Raw genomic sequence first — 17,004 nt, 5'->3', positions numbered from 1 at the left:
GTGATGTGTATTATACATCTATGTAAAGATGAGATTTTGGAGAATACGTGGGTGTACCCAAAAGAAACCAGTATTTTTTTTTATTTTTTTTAATTTAAAAAAAAAGTCTTGCTCAAATGCTGTTCACAACAATGGTATATTGTTATCTCCATTCACCTTCTTCCACACCCTGTGGACACCATCTTATCCAAAAGGTTTATTTTGGTCTCATCGGAGCAGGTGACGTTCGTTGATCCAGAACTCCCAATTTATGGTAACCCTACTGATGGGGCTTTCGTGCTTGAAACCAGACATTACGTGATCAGGTGTTGGGAGCATTTATGGACGTTATTTTAACACCAAGATCCCTAATAAACCATATTAGTGGTGATGTGTATTATACATCTATGTAAAGATGAGATTTTGGAGAATACGTGGGTGTACCCAAAAGAAACCAGTAATTTTTTTTTTTTTTTTTTTTTTTTTTACAAAACAACCTTATCACCTTTAAAGTACTCTCCATGACACTTAATACATTTGTTCAATCTGTGATTCCATTCTTGGAAACTCATCTGTTGTGATGACTGACAGCTCCTTTCTCATTTTTTTCTTCACCTCTTCTATGTTGTCAAATTGCTGTCCCTTCATGTCCTTCTTCATTCGGCGAAACAAAAAAAAAAGTCGGACGGAGCGAGGTCAGGTGAGTAAGGTGGATGGGGCAAGAGAGTCATGCTGTTCTCTTACATCGGCCATCACAAAAAACGAGGTCCGAGCGAAACTGCTTTTACGAAAAAATCACCGTGACCAGAGACAACCTTCCCCAGGGAAGCCACTGGCCACTGAGTGTACTGAACTCACAATGAGTTGCTCGACGCTTGCCTAGCGGGAAAAATTCGTACTATGGATGCTCGACCCAGCGCAGCGCTATTTCGTTTTTTTGGGGGGTACCCCTCGTACATATAAATATCTCGCATACCTTACAGAGCATAAGGTAAAAAAAAAACTGGAATAAGGAAATCATGTATTTTTAAAGAAAATCCAGCCATTCCACTTCCGAACATAGTTGAAGTGCAACTAGGCTCGACTTGTGGCCAGTAAGAGAAGAGTGATGCTACTGATATGGATGATGGGAATTCAGAAGCCACATGTGACTTCAATGACACCACCGATTTGCTGTGGTTCTGGATTGAACGCTGGCTAGGAGCATTAACTTTGTTCAATTACTTAATCCAGTTATTCTTTACCCAGTGGCCATTTTTCCAACATTGCACACGGCTTTTTTTTTTTTAAGCAATTTACAGAAACCTTAGAACTAGAGACCTGAAACAGAATACATTTTGTAGGTAATTAGGTTGTGTGATAATCAAGTATGTTTTGCTCAAAATTGCATCGTACGTATGAAAACTATGACGGAAATTTGGGTAATAATAGTTGAAAAATTGGATTTTGAAGCCATTTTTTTTAAATGAAGGAGCTTATTTAATTTTTATTTATTTAATAGAAGATTCCAAATACAGCGTTAGCCATTTTACATTGGAACGAATTTATAGAACATAAGGAAAAAACAATAAGATAAAACAATAAAAATAATAACATAGAATAAAATTACATGTGGTTAAGAGACTTATACTTTTAGTTAACTTTCTTTTAAAACGGTCCAGATTTTCAAAAAAGTCTATTTGGCTTCTTAGATGGAACTGAGAATGCTGGATGGGGCACAATCTCGGCTTCTGAGAAACGAAAAGTTGAGTGCTTCTTGTTGAGTGGACAGGCACACAAAAGTGAATTTCCTGAAGGAGGAGGTCACCTCTGAGGTTGTCATTCACTATTTTATGTAGGAATATATGGTCAGCCAGTCTATGTCTCTCTTGAGGAGTTTGGATATTTAACATTTGCAGGAGGATGGACTTCTGCAAGTGTTTTGTGGATGGAATTCGGTGTCGAACAATGACCAGGAAGAAATTTAGGATGGAATTTAGTCTTATCTGAATTTGAGGGGCATGCCATAGACCAGATCAGAGAACAGTATTCAATTTTTGGTGACGCAAAAGATTTGTAAAAGTTGCTGAGGGCAGACAAGTTGTTTTTTTCGGTGAAATGATAGAGAAGACCCAGCATACACATTGAACCCTTTGTGACTGCAGAGATGTGCTCAGAAAAGGAAAGTTTCTTGTCAAATATGATGCCCGGGTCCTTTCGTGCGGCAACTCTTTGAACACAATTATTTTTTATGAAATATTTAGTATTAAATGTGTTTTTCTTTAAGGAGGTCATCATGGTACATTTTTGAGGGTTGAGTTTTAAGTTCCATAATTCACACCACTTTATTAGAGAATCTAAATTCTTTTGCAGAAGTGTCTTGTCACTGAAATTGGAGATTTTACTATATATATATATATTTTGCAATCATCTGCAAACAAGAGGTTTTTGCATGAATCGGAAAGATATTCTGGAAGATCATCAAGGTACAGGATGAAGAGAAGAGGTCCAAGAACACTGCCTTGAGGTACGCCAAAAATACAGCTTGATATGAAGAAGAAGAGGTTCCCAAAAGAACAACTTTTTGTTGTCTGTTTTAGAGTTAGTTCTTGAGCAGAGAGAGAAAGTTTCCATGAATATTGAAAGGGTGGGATAATTTACAAGGGGGGCTGATAAGTTTATAGAAAAGGAAAGTTAAAAATTGTACTTACGTAAGTGAGTATAGTGCTCTTATTGTAGAACGACGTTTCAGAGATTGACTATCTCTTTCCTCAGGTTCGTATAAAAACTAAGTACTTGGCATAGTACTGCGTCAAAAATGTAATATGAGGATTGTGGTTAAGGGTTGGTTAGGGTACATTTAAAATATTAAGTTTTTGCCATTAGAAGTACGTAAGAAGTACGGAAGTACGATATTCGGTTTCCACGTCACTCCGGAAGTTATGCAAGCTGCAAGAGAGGAACGTGAATTCACGTTGGATTTGTGACGTAATAAGGGGAAACGAGAAAATTAAGGGGAGGGGAAATATTCGTTGAGAATTGACCTTCATGTGGATAGATAAGCACAGTTGGGTAGGAAAGGCCAAACCTGCAGGTTGCTTTGTGATTTATGCAGGTTTTTTAGAATTTTAACTTTTTTAACTGTGAATAGGTCTACTGTACAAGTTTTATTAGGGAACGGCTTGGTTTTTACGTACTTCTAATGGCAAAAACTTAATATTTTAAATGTACCCTAACCAACCCTTAACCACAATCCTCATATTACATTTTTGACGCAGTACTATGCCAAGTACTTAGTTTTTATACGAACCTGAGGAAAGAGATAGTCAATCTCTGAAACGTCGTTCTACAATAAGAGCACTATACTCACTTACGTAAGTACAATTTTTAACTTTCCTTTTCTATATTCTGGATTTGTGAGTAACACGCGACAAACCTATAAAATGCGGCTGATAAGTTCTCGGCCCAACCCAGAAGGACTTGAGCTACAGGCACAAAAGTTTCAAGCTATTCAACGTATTCTCCCCGGAGGTCAACACACTTGGCACTTCGTTGCTCCTACTTCTCTAACCCCTCCAAAAAAAATAATTTGTCCTGGTCTGCAAAAAACTGTTCCGCAGCTGCTATAACCTTGTTATCACTTCTAAATTTCTGTCCTTTCAGAACTTTTTTCAACCTAGGGAAGAGATAATAATCAGAGAGTGCAAGGTCTGGTGAGTAAGGTTGGTGGTCAATGCACTGAAACCCTAGGTCCTTCAGAAAATCCATTCTTCCAGCCTTGTGAACGGGAGCATTGTCCTGCAGAAGTAACACATCGCTTCTCAACTTTCCCCGATACTTTTCTTTAATAGCATCGTTTAAGTTAGCCAGAAGACTGCAGTAATACTCTGATGTTATGGTTTGTCCCTTTGGAAGGTAGTCTGAAAACAAAACACCATCGTTATCCCAGAATATAGAGGCAAGCACCTTGCCTGCGGACCTCTGTGCTTTGAATTCCTTTGGCCTTGGAGATCCTGAGTGGCACCACTCGCATAACTGATGTTTGGTCTCAGCATCAAAGTAGTGGAACCAACTTTCATCATGGGTAACAAGCCGATTCAAAAAAATCGTCCGTAGAGTTCGTAAAATCACCTGAGAAGATGTCACACGTTTGCTTTTCTCATCGGCGTTGAAACGTTTGAGCAACCATTTTGCGGAAAGCTTGTACATGTCCAACTGATCATGGATTATTGACCAGGCACGTTCTTTGGATATGTGCAAGGTCTCAGCTACCGCTTGAAGTGAAATTCGTCTGTTACTCATAATCAGGTCATGAACCTGATCCACTTTTTCCAGAGTTGACACTGACACTGGCCTCCCACACCTTTCACCATCTTCTGTGGAAAAATCACCACGCTTAAAGTTTGAGCATAATTTCTTCACAGTGGAGTATGAAGGGTAATGTACACCCAATGTGTCTAGCATGCAACCATGGATTACCTTTGGTGACTTCTGTTGCAGGAAGAACAACTTCATGACACCTCACAACTCCTCCTTGGTAAATTCCACATTTGGCTGCACCATGGTGCAATTAATGGCCTGTAAAGAAAAAAACGTTAATGATACGATCATCCCAACTGGCACTTGAACTTCCAAAAGATCAATGTTTCAAATACAATTCATGATTTCAGTATGTGCAGAAGGGGGGTCAAGCCAAGAGCTTATCACCCCCCCCCCCTCATATGTATCATGTAATTGTGGTTTATAGAGTCAAAAGCTTTCAAAAAATCCAGATATATTACATCCAGTTGAAAATTTTCAGATTGAGTTGATAGCGTCAGATAATAAAATGCTTAAGTTGGTTAAACAGAAGCTGCTGTGCTGTGCTGTAATTATATATGGAGAGGTAAATTTGTTGAGTTGGTCCTTTATTATCTCTTCACAGGTGATAGAAAATGGTAAAAGAAGGGAAATAGGCCTATAAGAAGAAACAGCACACTTGCTTCCAGATTTATATAATGGTACCATGTTAGCATTTTTCCATGAATCTGGAAATGTACCATCGTTGAAGTATCTGTTTAATAATATAGAGAAGGGAATAGCGAGAGAAGAAGCAGGAAAATAGAAGGGATTTCATCAGGACCATTGGCACGATTTTGAGGCATTGAAGATAGATTGTATATATAGGATGTATTGCACTTCTTCTGGAGACGTTAGAGAGTGACAGCAAATTGGACGGAGGTTGGGAAGGGATGAAGCTGGTGTATTCGAGGTTGTATTTATGAAGGAAAAAGAGTTAAAAGGATTAGCTTTGTCGGGGCCCTCTGCGCATACTGACAAGGGAGGTTATCTAAGTGTCCCCCCTCCGATTTCCATGAAACTTGGCAGGTGTATAGAGGGGCCCAATGGAGGAAATACGTGTTTTTTTGTTTTGGCTTTCGGCTAAAAATAACCCTCAAATGTCAAGATGAGGACAAATTGAAGTGGGGATCTGACCCCTGTGCACCCCCCCTCCGATTTCCATGAAACTTGGCAGGTGTATAGAGGGGCCCAAAGGAAGAAATACGTGTTTTTTGTTTTGGCTAAAAAACTGTTTTAGGAGGCAAACTCCCCCCTCAAATGTAAAGATGAAGACAAATTGAGGTGGGGATCAGAGCCCTGTGTCCAACTCCGATTTCAATTAAACTTGGCAGGTGTATAGAGGTGCCAAAAGGAAGAAATACATGTTTTTTGATTCGGCTAAAAAAAAACTGTTTTAGGGGGCAAAACCCCCTTCAAATGTAAAGATGAGGACAAATTGACCCCTATGTCCCCCTCAGATTGCAAGTGGTTTTACTTTTTGAGAAACAACTTTCTAGTTTCCTTTGTGCTCCTTGTGTGATGCGAATAGTTTTGTGAGCAAGAGCACTTTATTGTTGTTTCTATAGTCAGCCTCTCAGTCAGATTTAGAAACAGGTGATACATCGAAAACAGAACGGACTTCATCCATTTCCTTCAATGTTTTGTGGGAGGGCACAAAGACATCATTTCCATCCTGGGATTTATGTGAACCGCTTTCTCCAGAGACGAAAATTTTACTAGAACATGTTGGTCTTATTGATAATAACCCGGTGTAGGGCTTACTTGACACTTTTTTGGCTTTGGTTCTGGTTCACCAAACCCGAAGAAATTCAAGCAAACACCATCACATCGCAAAATCATGGCAACTATGTTTTGGGACCAAAATGGTGTAATCCTCGTGGAATTCCTGGAACCGGGACGAACCATCACAGAAAATGTGTATTGCCAAAGACTGTCTAATCTGCGACGTGCCATCCAAAAGTGGTGAATAGGAATGTTACGGTCTGGAATTCTGCTTATTCATGACAATGCCCGCCCACACACAGCTTACCGTACTGTTGCGACAATTAAAAAATTCTGATGAGAATGTTATAATCACCCACCATACAGTCCCAATCTTTCCCCAAGTGATTACTTTCTGTTCCTTCACCTCAAAAAGTGGCTTGCTTTGCAACATTTCAATGATAGTGAAGTTCTCAAGACATCAGTTCTCGACTGGCTGAGATCCCAGGCAGCAGATTTCTACGCAGAAGGTCTACGTAAACTTGTTCCACGGTACCAAAAATGCTTGGAGCGTCTTGGTGACAATGTAGAAAAATAGACAGGGTATGCAGTTGTGTAACATCAAAATAAAAATTTTCTCGCTTGATTTTATACTCTGTAATAACCAATCGTCCTTTTTTTTTTTACATGCCCCTCATATTTATTATAATACTATTATTAGTGAATACTATCCTGATTACTGCTGTGTACATTTGTGCTAGTTATAATATTTACAAAGGAGATCATTTTAATTGAATGATCCAAAATAAAGTTACTGTTTACAAACAAGTTTATCTACTAATGTGACGTGATGAAGACTTTCTTGATACGATCTGTTTGCTTATGTAGTATATGGATGGCTTTTTTTTCATTCTTTACCCTTACATAATTCGTAAACATTTCTACATATTTTGGCAGTGATGTTACTACGCTTGAGACTTCATTTTTGTTACCACAGCAGAACATTTTCACGGAACCCGCTTTTTGACCAACGTGCCATGATCCCTGTTTTGCCAATGAACACATCCAGTCCAACCCCCTATCTCCATAAATATCGTCTGTTAGAAAACAACAAGAAAGTGTGCTGTTGTCCCACATAATATTTGAGTGCAGTAAAACAAATTGGTTAAACTTAAGTCCCTTTCTCCAAACACTTTTATGTTGTTTTTGAGGGTTTCCGATATTTAGAAGTTAGGAAATAATTATTTTTTCAATTTTCGCATAGGAGGTTTCTACAGTACATTTGTTTTTCACCATTTTCTGCATGATTTCATAATGCTAATTTATTATTATTTTTTTATGATGGGAGAAATCGCAACAAATCACAAATAAGACATTTGTTCTTTTTTTTAAATTCATGAAATAATGACATTGATCATGATGTTGCTGTAAATGACCAACTTATGATGCGTTGAGACTCTGTAAATTTTATGAGAACTGTTTTACCTTAGGCGTAGTTCTACCAGATGAATAACATGGTACATCGATTTAGATTTTAGAATATTTATAATACTAAATAATACATTTGGTATGTAGAACCGTAATTACAACTGTCTAATACATCGCAGATAGTAAGAGATGCGCGCGTAGTATGTTGCATGGCCAAGCTCACATGAGCATGTAGTCTTTGCGCTTGTGCGCATGCACCGCAGACGGCCCGCAGCAGAATGCTTACATTCCCGAACACATGAAGAAGATGAAAAAGTTTGAAAACACAAATGTATTGTTTTCTTCAGAATAATTATTATTCAAATTATTTGAGCTAAACTTAAGGGGAACTAAAGGAATAAATGTTCTACGTTAACAGATAGAAAATTCACATTTTCAGAGAACAAGATAGAACAATATGTATTAACAGTCCTAATCTTCCTCATTGTCCAAGTTGAAGCGTTCAACATCTGTTGTTGGCCACAGCAGAATGTTGTTGTAGAAGTTCTTGTACTCTCATGTGTAATCCAGCAACTTACGAATATCGCCTAGTTTCTTCCTGTTTATGGGGACCTTTCCTGCCGACTTTTGCTGAAGGTAGCTGAGGAGGAACTTAGTTCAGGCAAAAATTCATGCAGTTTCGTGCCCAGGATTTTCGAAAAGGAAGTGGGAGGAGGGTTACATATACTTTATTTTTAGTCATGAGCCTTCATTTTGCCATCTTTTCCTGGGCCTCCTCGATGGCGCAGTGGTAGCTTCGTTGCCTTGTTATCAAGGCACCCGGTGCAGGCATATGGCACAGTGGTTCGGATCCCACTTTAAACCGTAGGTCCAGTCCCGATTAGCTTTACTGTGCATAAAGTGGACTTAAAACACCAACTCAAGCCATCTTTTTCTGCTATTGACGTTCTTTTCTTCAGAAATGCCCAGCCAAAGGGGTAGGTTATGAATCCCCCCTTCCCCAGTCATGCCACTGAATTCACGACAATGCTAAACGCACCACTCCGCGAGAGAATACTTGTTCTTGGATACAATGCTGTATTGCCAACTGTACGCATTGCACAATTGAATCACTTGGTACCAACTGAAGTTACGTCTTTACTGCAGATAGCCTCTATGTCGCGATGCTTGATGGGTTTCTTCAGTAAACGGATATCTGTTTTTTTTTGTTTTCTCCTTGTAAAATTTTTAAGTTTTTGAATTGGCATCAGAAAGTAGTCTTCCCGTGTTTATTCATTGACTTTGTTCTCTTACATATTGTGAATTTATTTTTTCTTGCTATCATAGTTAAATTTGTGTATAAGGTAGTTATTGCCTAATTATCACTGTTACTTTTTAATCAATGTGTTCAACTGGAGGCACAATTCATTTGTTTGGCCCTACTTTAAACTGTATTAAGTTATATATGACTAAATATGTATCAAACTTGCTTTAACAAATTGTGTTTTTTTCTAGATTCTATTAATCTATCTGCAATGGGGAAAAATAGAACAAGAACTGAAAGGAGATCAAGAACTGAAAGGCGTTCAAGTAATAAAATTAAAGGTAATTTTGAAGTGCTGTTTTGCTTTATTGTACAAATTAAATTAGGTTTTAGGCTTCTTGTGGCAGAATATCTTTGAAAGTACATTTTTATCTTAAACTCATGATTTTAAAATGGTGAAAAATCTAAGGTTTTTTTGGCATAAAAAATCACACCTTTATGTATGAGTAAAGATATTCATATTTTGTTGTTTGACGGAATCATAAAATGTGGAATAACGTCCTGTAATGTTCATTTTTCATAATTTTGAAAGGTATGAGGTACATTTTTCTATCATGCTTGTCATGAAATGAACCGCAAAACAAAATAAACAATTTAACATGAGATTTAGAGTTTATGTACAGACATAAAATTACCTTGAATTACCCAGTGAGTTACGCAATATCATGAAAAACTGAATAATTGTACTGTAAAAATTTAAGAAGCAAATGGATCCCTTTACACTGAATAAACTTAATACTCTGAAAACTAAGTAAATGTGCCATTAGAAAGGAAATTTTAATTTTGTGTAATAAGTAGAATTTTCAAATTAAATTGGTTATTTTATTCACCATTTCACACACTGCTTTTGATTTTGAAATGTACCCATTCTCTGTACCCAAATCTTGATCAAGCCTCTGTGTTACAATGTGCAGAATGAAAGCACACGGGTCACCATTTGCTCCAGGGGAAGGTTGACTCACTTTCAGTTGAATGGGCCTTTTACATTAAGCATAATACATTTTGTGTCGTAAATATCAAATCAGACACGTTTATTAAAAACAACCACACTATCATTGCACTATTTATTATGACATCACATTGTACATCACAAAAATCAATAAATAAAGCACATGTAAATGAAGGAAGTGATAAATCCTGAAGAAACTGATGCCCTGGTTTACATATAGACACACCAGGGCATTAAGTGTATACCTCTGAAAGTATGCAGTTGGAGATGGGCATGTTCCGGAGTTCCCTCTGTTTTTTGTCATCTAATCATCTCTCATCTTGACCATCACAATTAGCCAGAAAGGGCAGAAAATGAACTTCATATGATACAAATACAACATGCTCATGAAAAAGGTTTGAACAAGGTTTTGTGAACTACTCAACCTCCAATTATTTCATTGATAATATTGAAATTCACTTGGTCTCATTTCACCACCCATGAGGCCTCCACAATGGAGGCACATGTCGCAGTGGTTTAGATACCACTTTAAAGTGTAGGTCCAGTAGCTTGTCTGAGCATAAAGCAGACTTAAGGGGGAGTCCACTTTTCGGCATCATGTTTTGATGTTTTGGAGGACTTCATCATAAGTGGAGGCAGGGCTCGCACTAGTATGCGCAATTTATGCCCAACATTTCAGTCTGTGAGACACAAAAAGCACTTGCTGAATATCGTGTGACGTCCAATTTTTACCATGCTTTCGGGCATGACTGAATGCAAAAAGTAAGATGCATTGGCAACCATGTTACCTGCAGTGGCATAGTAACATATCGCGAGGCCCTGAGCGAGATTAAAATGCGAGATTTTCTAAATCTGAAACACAGTGTTGTTCGATACAAAATCTCCAGTCATACGTTAGCAAAATTTTAACAATAATAATAAACTTATGAAAGTGAAAATGTTATCATTTTATTTTACTCACCCTAAAAATGTAGTTATTTGCTCACAATTTCTGAATAGTCAGAGTTGAGGCGATATCCTTCTCTATCGATAGCATGGCGAGTCCTGACAATCGTTCTTGTGACATGGTAGTTCGGAGGTAAGTTTTTATTAACTTCAACCTGGGAAACCTTCTTTCAGCTGATGCAGTGCTTACAGGAACAGTCAGAATGATTCTAAGCAAAAACACAAATATTCGGATACACCTCACAAAGTTTTTGTCGCACAATATATGTAAACAGTTCTTTTATGTCGTGTATGTTTGGAGGAACTACAGCAACAAGCACTTGCAATTCTTCAAACAGTCCGTAACAGTCAACATCACAATCATCACCAACAGAATTTTTTTTTTTTTAAATCTAGGCAATGTTTTAAAAGTGTGTCCTTAGTCATTGTTCTCAAAGCAGACACATCAAACATGAATCCAAATGCCTCGATGTATTGGGTGAATGCTTCAAATCTGTCTTTTAAATTCGATTTGATGTTATTTATCATAACATTAAAATATTCTATTCTACATCGGTCTTCAACATTTATAAATGGCTCATCAGAATTTTGATAACCAAACAGTTTTTCTTGCGAGCAATTCTTCTGTCTTTGAATGTCATAGTCACCCTTTTTTGCTCATTCTCGAGCTTCTGTTAATGCAGACTGAAATCCAGTCTTCAATCCAAGCACAGAAATCACGAAGATGAGCTTGAGCGTTACGTAAATTAATTTCAAACACTTTGCCTAAGTTTACTCACTGTTAACACGAGACACATACAACTAGGGAAAACAGAAACTCGAGGGTTGTCATTTCTTTCAAAACTGATTCACATTCACTTACTGTTATTGAATCATCACAGGTGTCTTGAAGATTTTCTATGGCTTCATAAATACTATCAAACTAAACCCCGAGACAGGTTAAGTGTGCAGTAGGTTGTAAGTATTAATCCACGTAAAAACGGCGCTCAGCATCTTCCGTGCCAGTTTTGCCTCAACTGCCGAGCTGTTCATATCACAGACAGTGAGAAAATCAGCAGCATTGCAGCGGAACTATATTCTGCATGCACGTTTGTGTCTATATATGTGAAAGGTTGCTGCAAACTTAACCTTTCGCGGGGTATAGAATCTTATGGCTTTAACACTCACAAACCTGCATTCCCAATGTGTTTCTGACAAGGGTTTTAAAGAAATTTTGAGTTTTTGCATCAGAATAGCTTATCTTTTAGAAGACCTATATGGGAATTTTGTTCCCACATTGTAATACCACTACCGAACACTAAACACGGTGGAGAGTTAATAAGGCGGACAATGCTAAGTACTGCTTGTTACCTTGCACAACATTCTGTGTGCATTGCTTAGTCTGGCTTCAAGGCTTCAAAATATGTCGGCAGTGAAGATCTTACAGTTACAACAATCACAATAACGCTTGTGTTTAACCGAACTCCAAAACAAAGAAAATTTGTTGGATTTTTTCCATCTCTTTTGTTGTCGCCGTGCCGCGTAAGGTTTGGATTTTAATGCATTGCGACATCTACAGCTGTGGGTTGCAAGTTTGTAACAATAAGTAAGACTATTCTTTTGTTTGAGTTTCATGATATCAGAATTCAGATAAATATTTAACACACTGCCGTAAAATCTTTCATGAATTAAAATTTTTAGAAACCCTATGTGTGTGTGTATCAAATTCTTTCGTCAAACTTAAACCAAGCATACCATTGGAGACAGAAACTGGCCTGTTTTATGTTCAAAGGTTTCCAACACTGCTTCCAAGCGCATAAGTGAATGAATAATAGACAGAGAATTGATAAAATGGAAAATTCTTTTATTCTTAGTTTGTTTATAGAATCGTGGCTTCTCAAATGCTAAACATGTAACGTATTCAGTATTACTTTTATTGCCAGCCAAACAATATAACTTTTTCACATATTTTTCTCACTTCTAATTATTATATATTTTTTTCGTATAAACCTGGGAGCGCGAGGCCCCGGGCAGTCGCCCACTTCGCCCACCCCTTGCCATGCCTCAGGTTACCTGTTGCTGTTTCATTATTGTAAAGCACACACAACTTCGCTGGAAAAATAAGCTACGTACTGGTCAGTTTGGCAGAGTTACTAGCCCTCTTGCTTGCTCTTGGGGCTAATTATTCTTGTCAGTAGAAAAGGAATGCACTTGAAAGTGATCCAGGCTTTGAGATTTTAATTGGTGAGTTTGGCACTTATATTTTGAAAACAATTAAGTTGATAAATTGAGTACTGGGAATACGTTATAGACATTTTGCACAGGAGTGAGTGGGACAGCAGTTAAAGAAATGTTGGATTCTTAGAAGAGTCACTTTAAGTTTCATTAACTTGATGTTGGCTGCAGAAGCACAAGCACATATAAATAAATCATTTTTTCATGAGAAGCAAAAATTTTATAGTAACGTTCTATTTTGAAATTTGCAAGGTTTAAATGTGTTGCTTTTTTCTGAAAGATTATGGTTGATTTTTTGTTTCAAGTCCACGTCAAGGTGGATTAATTTAAATCAGATGATTTTTTTTAAATCACTTTAATTAAATAATTTATAGAATAATTTACATGAAGATTTTTGTAGATATCAGATTCACTTTTGGTGAAAGTACATTAATCTCATAATCATTTAATGGTATTTATTAGGCTCTGATGGAAAAGTAAAGAAGAAAATATATGTACTGATGGGGTGAAGCTCATACGAAAGAAAATGTAATACGTAAACTGTAAACATACTTAAGTTGATCTTGATTTAAAATTAAATAATTTGTATAGGCAAAAATAGCAAAGATTTTGTGTAGAAAAATATACAAAATACTAATCATGCTAAACCATAAATAGTGCCATTATCATTAAACTGTAAATATACATGGCAGCTGATATTTTGCAAACTATCATTTAAAAATTACTAAAATTAAGCTGCAAAAACTATAAAAAATATTTTTAGTTACATCCGGAATGTTTTATTTTCACTGGAATTAAAGTTCCTGGTATTACTAGTTTCATTAAAATTAACACACATTTTTTATTTCCTTTAATCAAACTGTTCAAATATTTTACAGGGCCTTTTACTAGAGAAAGGCTTTCTATAAGAATAAATATCTAAATGTATGGTGCCAAAAAACATACAAGCAATTTAAGCATGTTTTTTTAAATAATCAAAAAAATCGATAAATGATTTTTTAAATAAAAATCATGATTTTTATCCACCCCGGGTCCACGTCCTGCACAGATAGGCTAATCGGGACTAGATCTGCAGTTTAAAGTGGGACTCAGAAACTACTATCTGCCTCCACTAGGTATGGAACCTGGGACCCCTTGATAACAAAGGCAACAATGTTTATTATGCCATCAGGAAAAATAATAATGATGATTTAAACTTGTTGCATCAAGAAGGGATAACTTTTTAGATACTAACTAACTAACTCCCTAGCCTTCTTAAACCCGAAGGTTCATGGCTGCAGCAACACAGGCCTTCCATCTTTCCCTATCTTGAGCAAGTTCTATATACTCTTTTCCATCCCTACCGATTTCCCTTAGGTCCATCTCAACGTTGTCCCTCCATCTTCGTCTTGGCCTTCCTACAGGTCTCTTACCATCAGGTTTCCCAACAAGAATCCTGTAAACTCCTCTTTCCTCTCCCATTCGTGCCACATGGCCTGCCCACCTAAATCTTCTTGATTTAATTATTCTGATAATATCTGGACATTAATACAAATTATGTAGTTCTAAATTATGTAACCTTCTCCACTCACCTGTCTGCTCATCCCTTTTAGGTCCAAAGATTTTCCTAAGGATCTTATTTTCAAATATTCTCAATTTATGTTCCTCTTTCAATGTAAGGGACCAAGTTTCACATCCATATAATACTACAGGCAAAATTACTGTTTTGTATATTTTAACTTTTAGTTTCTTAGATATTAAACGTGAAGACAAAAGTTTATGAAGAGAGAAGTAACATGCATTTCCTGAATTAAGTCTACTTTTTATTTCCTCTTTAATATAATTTTCATTTGTTAATATTACTCCTAAGTATTTGAATTTGGAAACTGGTTCAAACGAGTTGTTACCAATAATTAGATTTTGATTATTACCTAACACTTGGTTTCGGCCTGTAAGCATATATTTAGTTTTCTCTTTGTTAATTTCCAAACCTATCTCTTTAGCAATTTTGAAAAATATTTTAGCATTATTCTTAATTGTATTCAAATCATCCCCCAGTAAGTCTACATCATCTGCATATGCTAACAACTGAGTCACACCATTTAATTTTAGTCCTTCTTTAGTTTCTTTTACCTTCCTAACAGCATATTCTAAGGCAAAATTAAAGAGCAATGGAGATAATGCATCTCCTTGTTTTAACCCATCATGAATTGTAAATTTGTCAGACATATTAATACCCACACGAATTTTACTTTCTGTTTCACTGGTGCATATTTTTATCATACTAACAAGCTTCTTAGGTATTCCAAACTCTACTAATATATTATACAATTTATCTAACTTTTTAGATGCTTTTGTGATTAAATTCTGTGGGTGTAAGTAATAATTTTCGCCAGTAAATCTGTTCAAATTTTCTTTCAGATGAACCAAGAAGTTCTACAGATGAAGACGACAATGATGATGACAGCACTTCTTCTAGAAATAGGTCACTGAGATCATCATCTGAAAAAGCTTCAACATCCAGAGAAAGTCCTGATGTAAGGAGAAGTAGATCCAAGAAAAAGAAGGGCGAAGCGAAGCAAGTTCCTGTTACAGACGATGAACTGAAACACTACAGAAAACTCTTTCCAGGTACGTGTGGCATGTGGAGCAAAGTATGGTTAATGAAATGCCAAGGGTTGTTCATGTTCTAAGAAAACATCAACCTCCACTTTTTTCTGCCACCAGTCCTTTCCTATTTTTTTTATACAATTTGACAGCTTGTTTTGTCCTTCCTATGGTCTTCCTTTATGTCTCTTCCAGGGTGTCTGTGAGTCAGTGTTTCTAGAAAAACAACATTTTTGATACTAGTAGCAGTATTTGAAAATAAAATCCTTAGAAAAATATTTGGATCTAAAACGGCATGAGGAGACACATTAGTGGAGAAGTTGCATAATTTAGAACTGCACATTTTGTATTCCTGTCCAGATATAATTAGAATAATTAAATCAAAAAGACTTAGGTGGGCAGGCCTTGTGGCACAAATGGGAGACGAAAGAAGAGATTACAAGATTTTTGTTGGAAAACCTGATGGTAAGGGACCTGTAGTAAGGCCAAGACGAAGATGGGATAACATTGAGATGGACCTAATGGAAATCGGTAAGGATGGAAAAGATTGGATTGATCTTGCCCAGGGTAGGGACAGATAGAAGGCTTGTGTTGCTACAGCCATAAACCATCAGGTTTTAGAATACTAGAGAGTTAGACCACTAAAGAAGGTTTTTGAACAAAGAAAGAAATGACAAGCAAGAAATTTTCGACAAACTATACAGTTTGGTATATTGAGTATTATACTAATATTAGAAATTTTCTTTTAAATACTCTAGGAAAAGAGTTAATGTTTTTTTCTTTACAATTAGAAATCTATTTTGCACTACATGCTTGGATATCCTATATTTCAGCAAGCTTTTAAGGATTAAATGTAAATCTAGTGGTAGATTAAAAATATTTACCATTTTCATGACAGATTTATTCTTTTCTTTTATGTTACAGAGTACAAAAATGTAACCGAACGAACACTGACCTGTACAGCATGTTCCAAGTATGTCGGTCACACTTCCAATTCAAATGTTTTCTCACATAGGATCCTGAGAGTTTTGATCTGCAAGGTAATTTTTTTTAAATTACTTTCTGTTGTGTTGTTATAGTTCGTATTTAGTTACTGCTATGATTATATATATTGCTATGAAGGGCATGGAATTTAACTTGGGATGGGACAAATTAATTGGTACTCTATTATTATCGGCTGATGTCGGCATATTGATGTATCACTTTATTGATGACATTACTAATAATTTAACTGATCTGATATATCTATAAATATCTTATAATTTAGTGCAATATTCTGCCATTTTTTTGTATCGATATGAACTTATAATCTCAATTTCATACTTCTTTAAAAGTAAATGTCTAAATATGCAGCTGCTTTTGCTTTGAAGGCATATGGTAACATGCATTTATTAAAAACCATTCATGTGCTTCAAGAACCATTTGCAGTTTTATATCGTATCAGTAGAATATCGGTTATCGGTATCAGTAAATTTTATATTGCTACTTTATTGGTTAAAATTGTCCATCAGTCCATCCCTACTTTTAAGTAGTTTATTTTCAATCTCACCAACAAAGATCACAGGTTCAGATCCAGGTG

At 36.4% G+C, this 17,004-nt stretch overlaps 1 protein-coding gene across 2 annotated transcripts in view; it reads left to right on the top strand.

Moving 5' to 3' along the window:
• The window catches only part of LOC145985383 (uncharacterized), a 48,463-nt gene that overhangs the window by 6,948 nt on the left and 24,511 nt on the right, over positions 1 to 17,004 (top strand). For both annotated transcript variants that reach the window (XM_083119348.1, XM_083119349.1), the window contains exons 2-4: positions 8,923 to 9,012; positions 15,240 to 15,449; positions 16,350 to 16,465. In XM_083119348.1, the coding sequence (XP_082975474.1) occupies positions 8,943 to 9,012; positions 15,240 to 15,449; positions 16,350 to 16,465 (396 nt within the window). In that variant the 5' untranslated portion in view covers positions 8,923 to 8,942. The remainder of the gene's footprint in view (positions 1 to 8,922; positions 9,013 to 15,239; positions 15,450 to 16,349; positions 16,466 to 17,004) is intronic.

This window comes from Lepisma saccharinum, chromosome 3 (genome assembly GCF_977018435.1).
Source record: "Lepisma saccharinum chromosome 3, izLepSacc3.1, whole genome shotgun sequence".
Classification (NCBI taxonomy): domain Eukaryota; kingdom Metazoa; phylum Arthropoda; class Insecta; order Zygentoma; family Lepismatidae; genus Lepisma; species Lepisma saccharinum.
The sequence above is the reverse complement of the archived record's forward strand: the minus strand, read 5'-3'. Positions and strand labels throughout refer to the sequence as shown.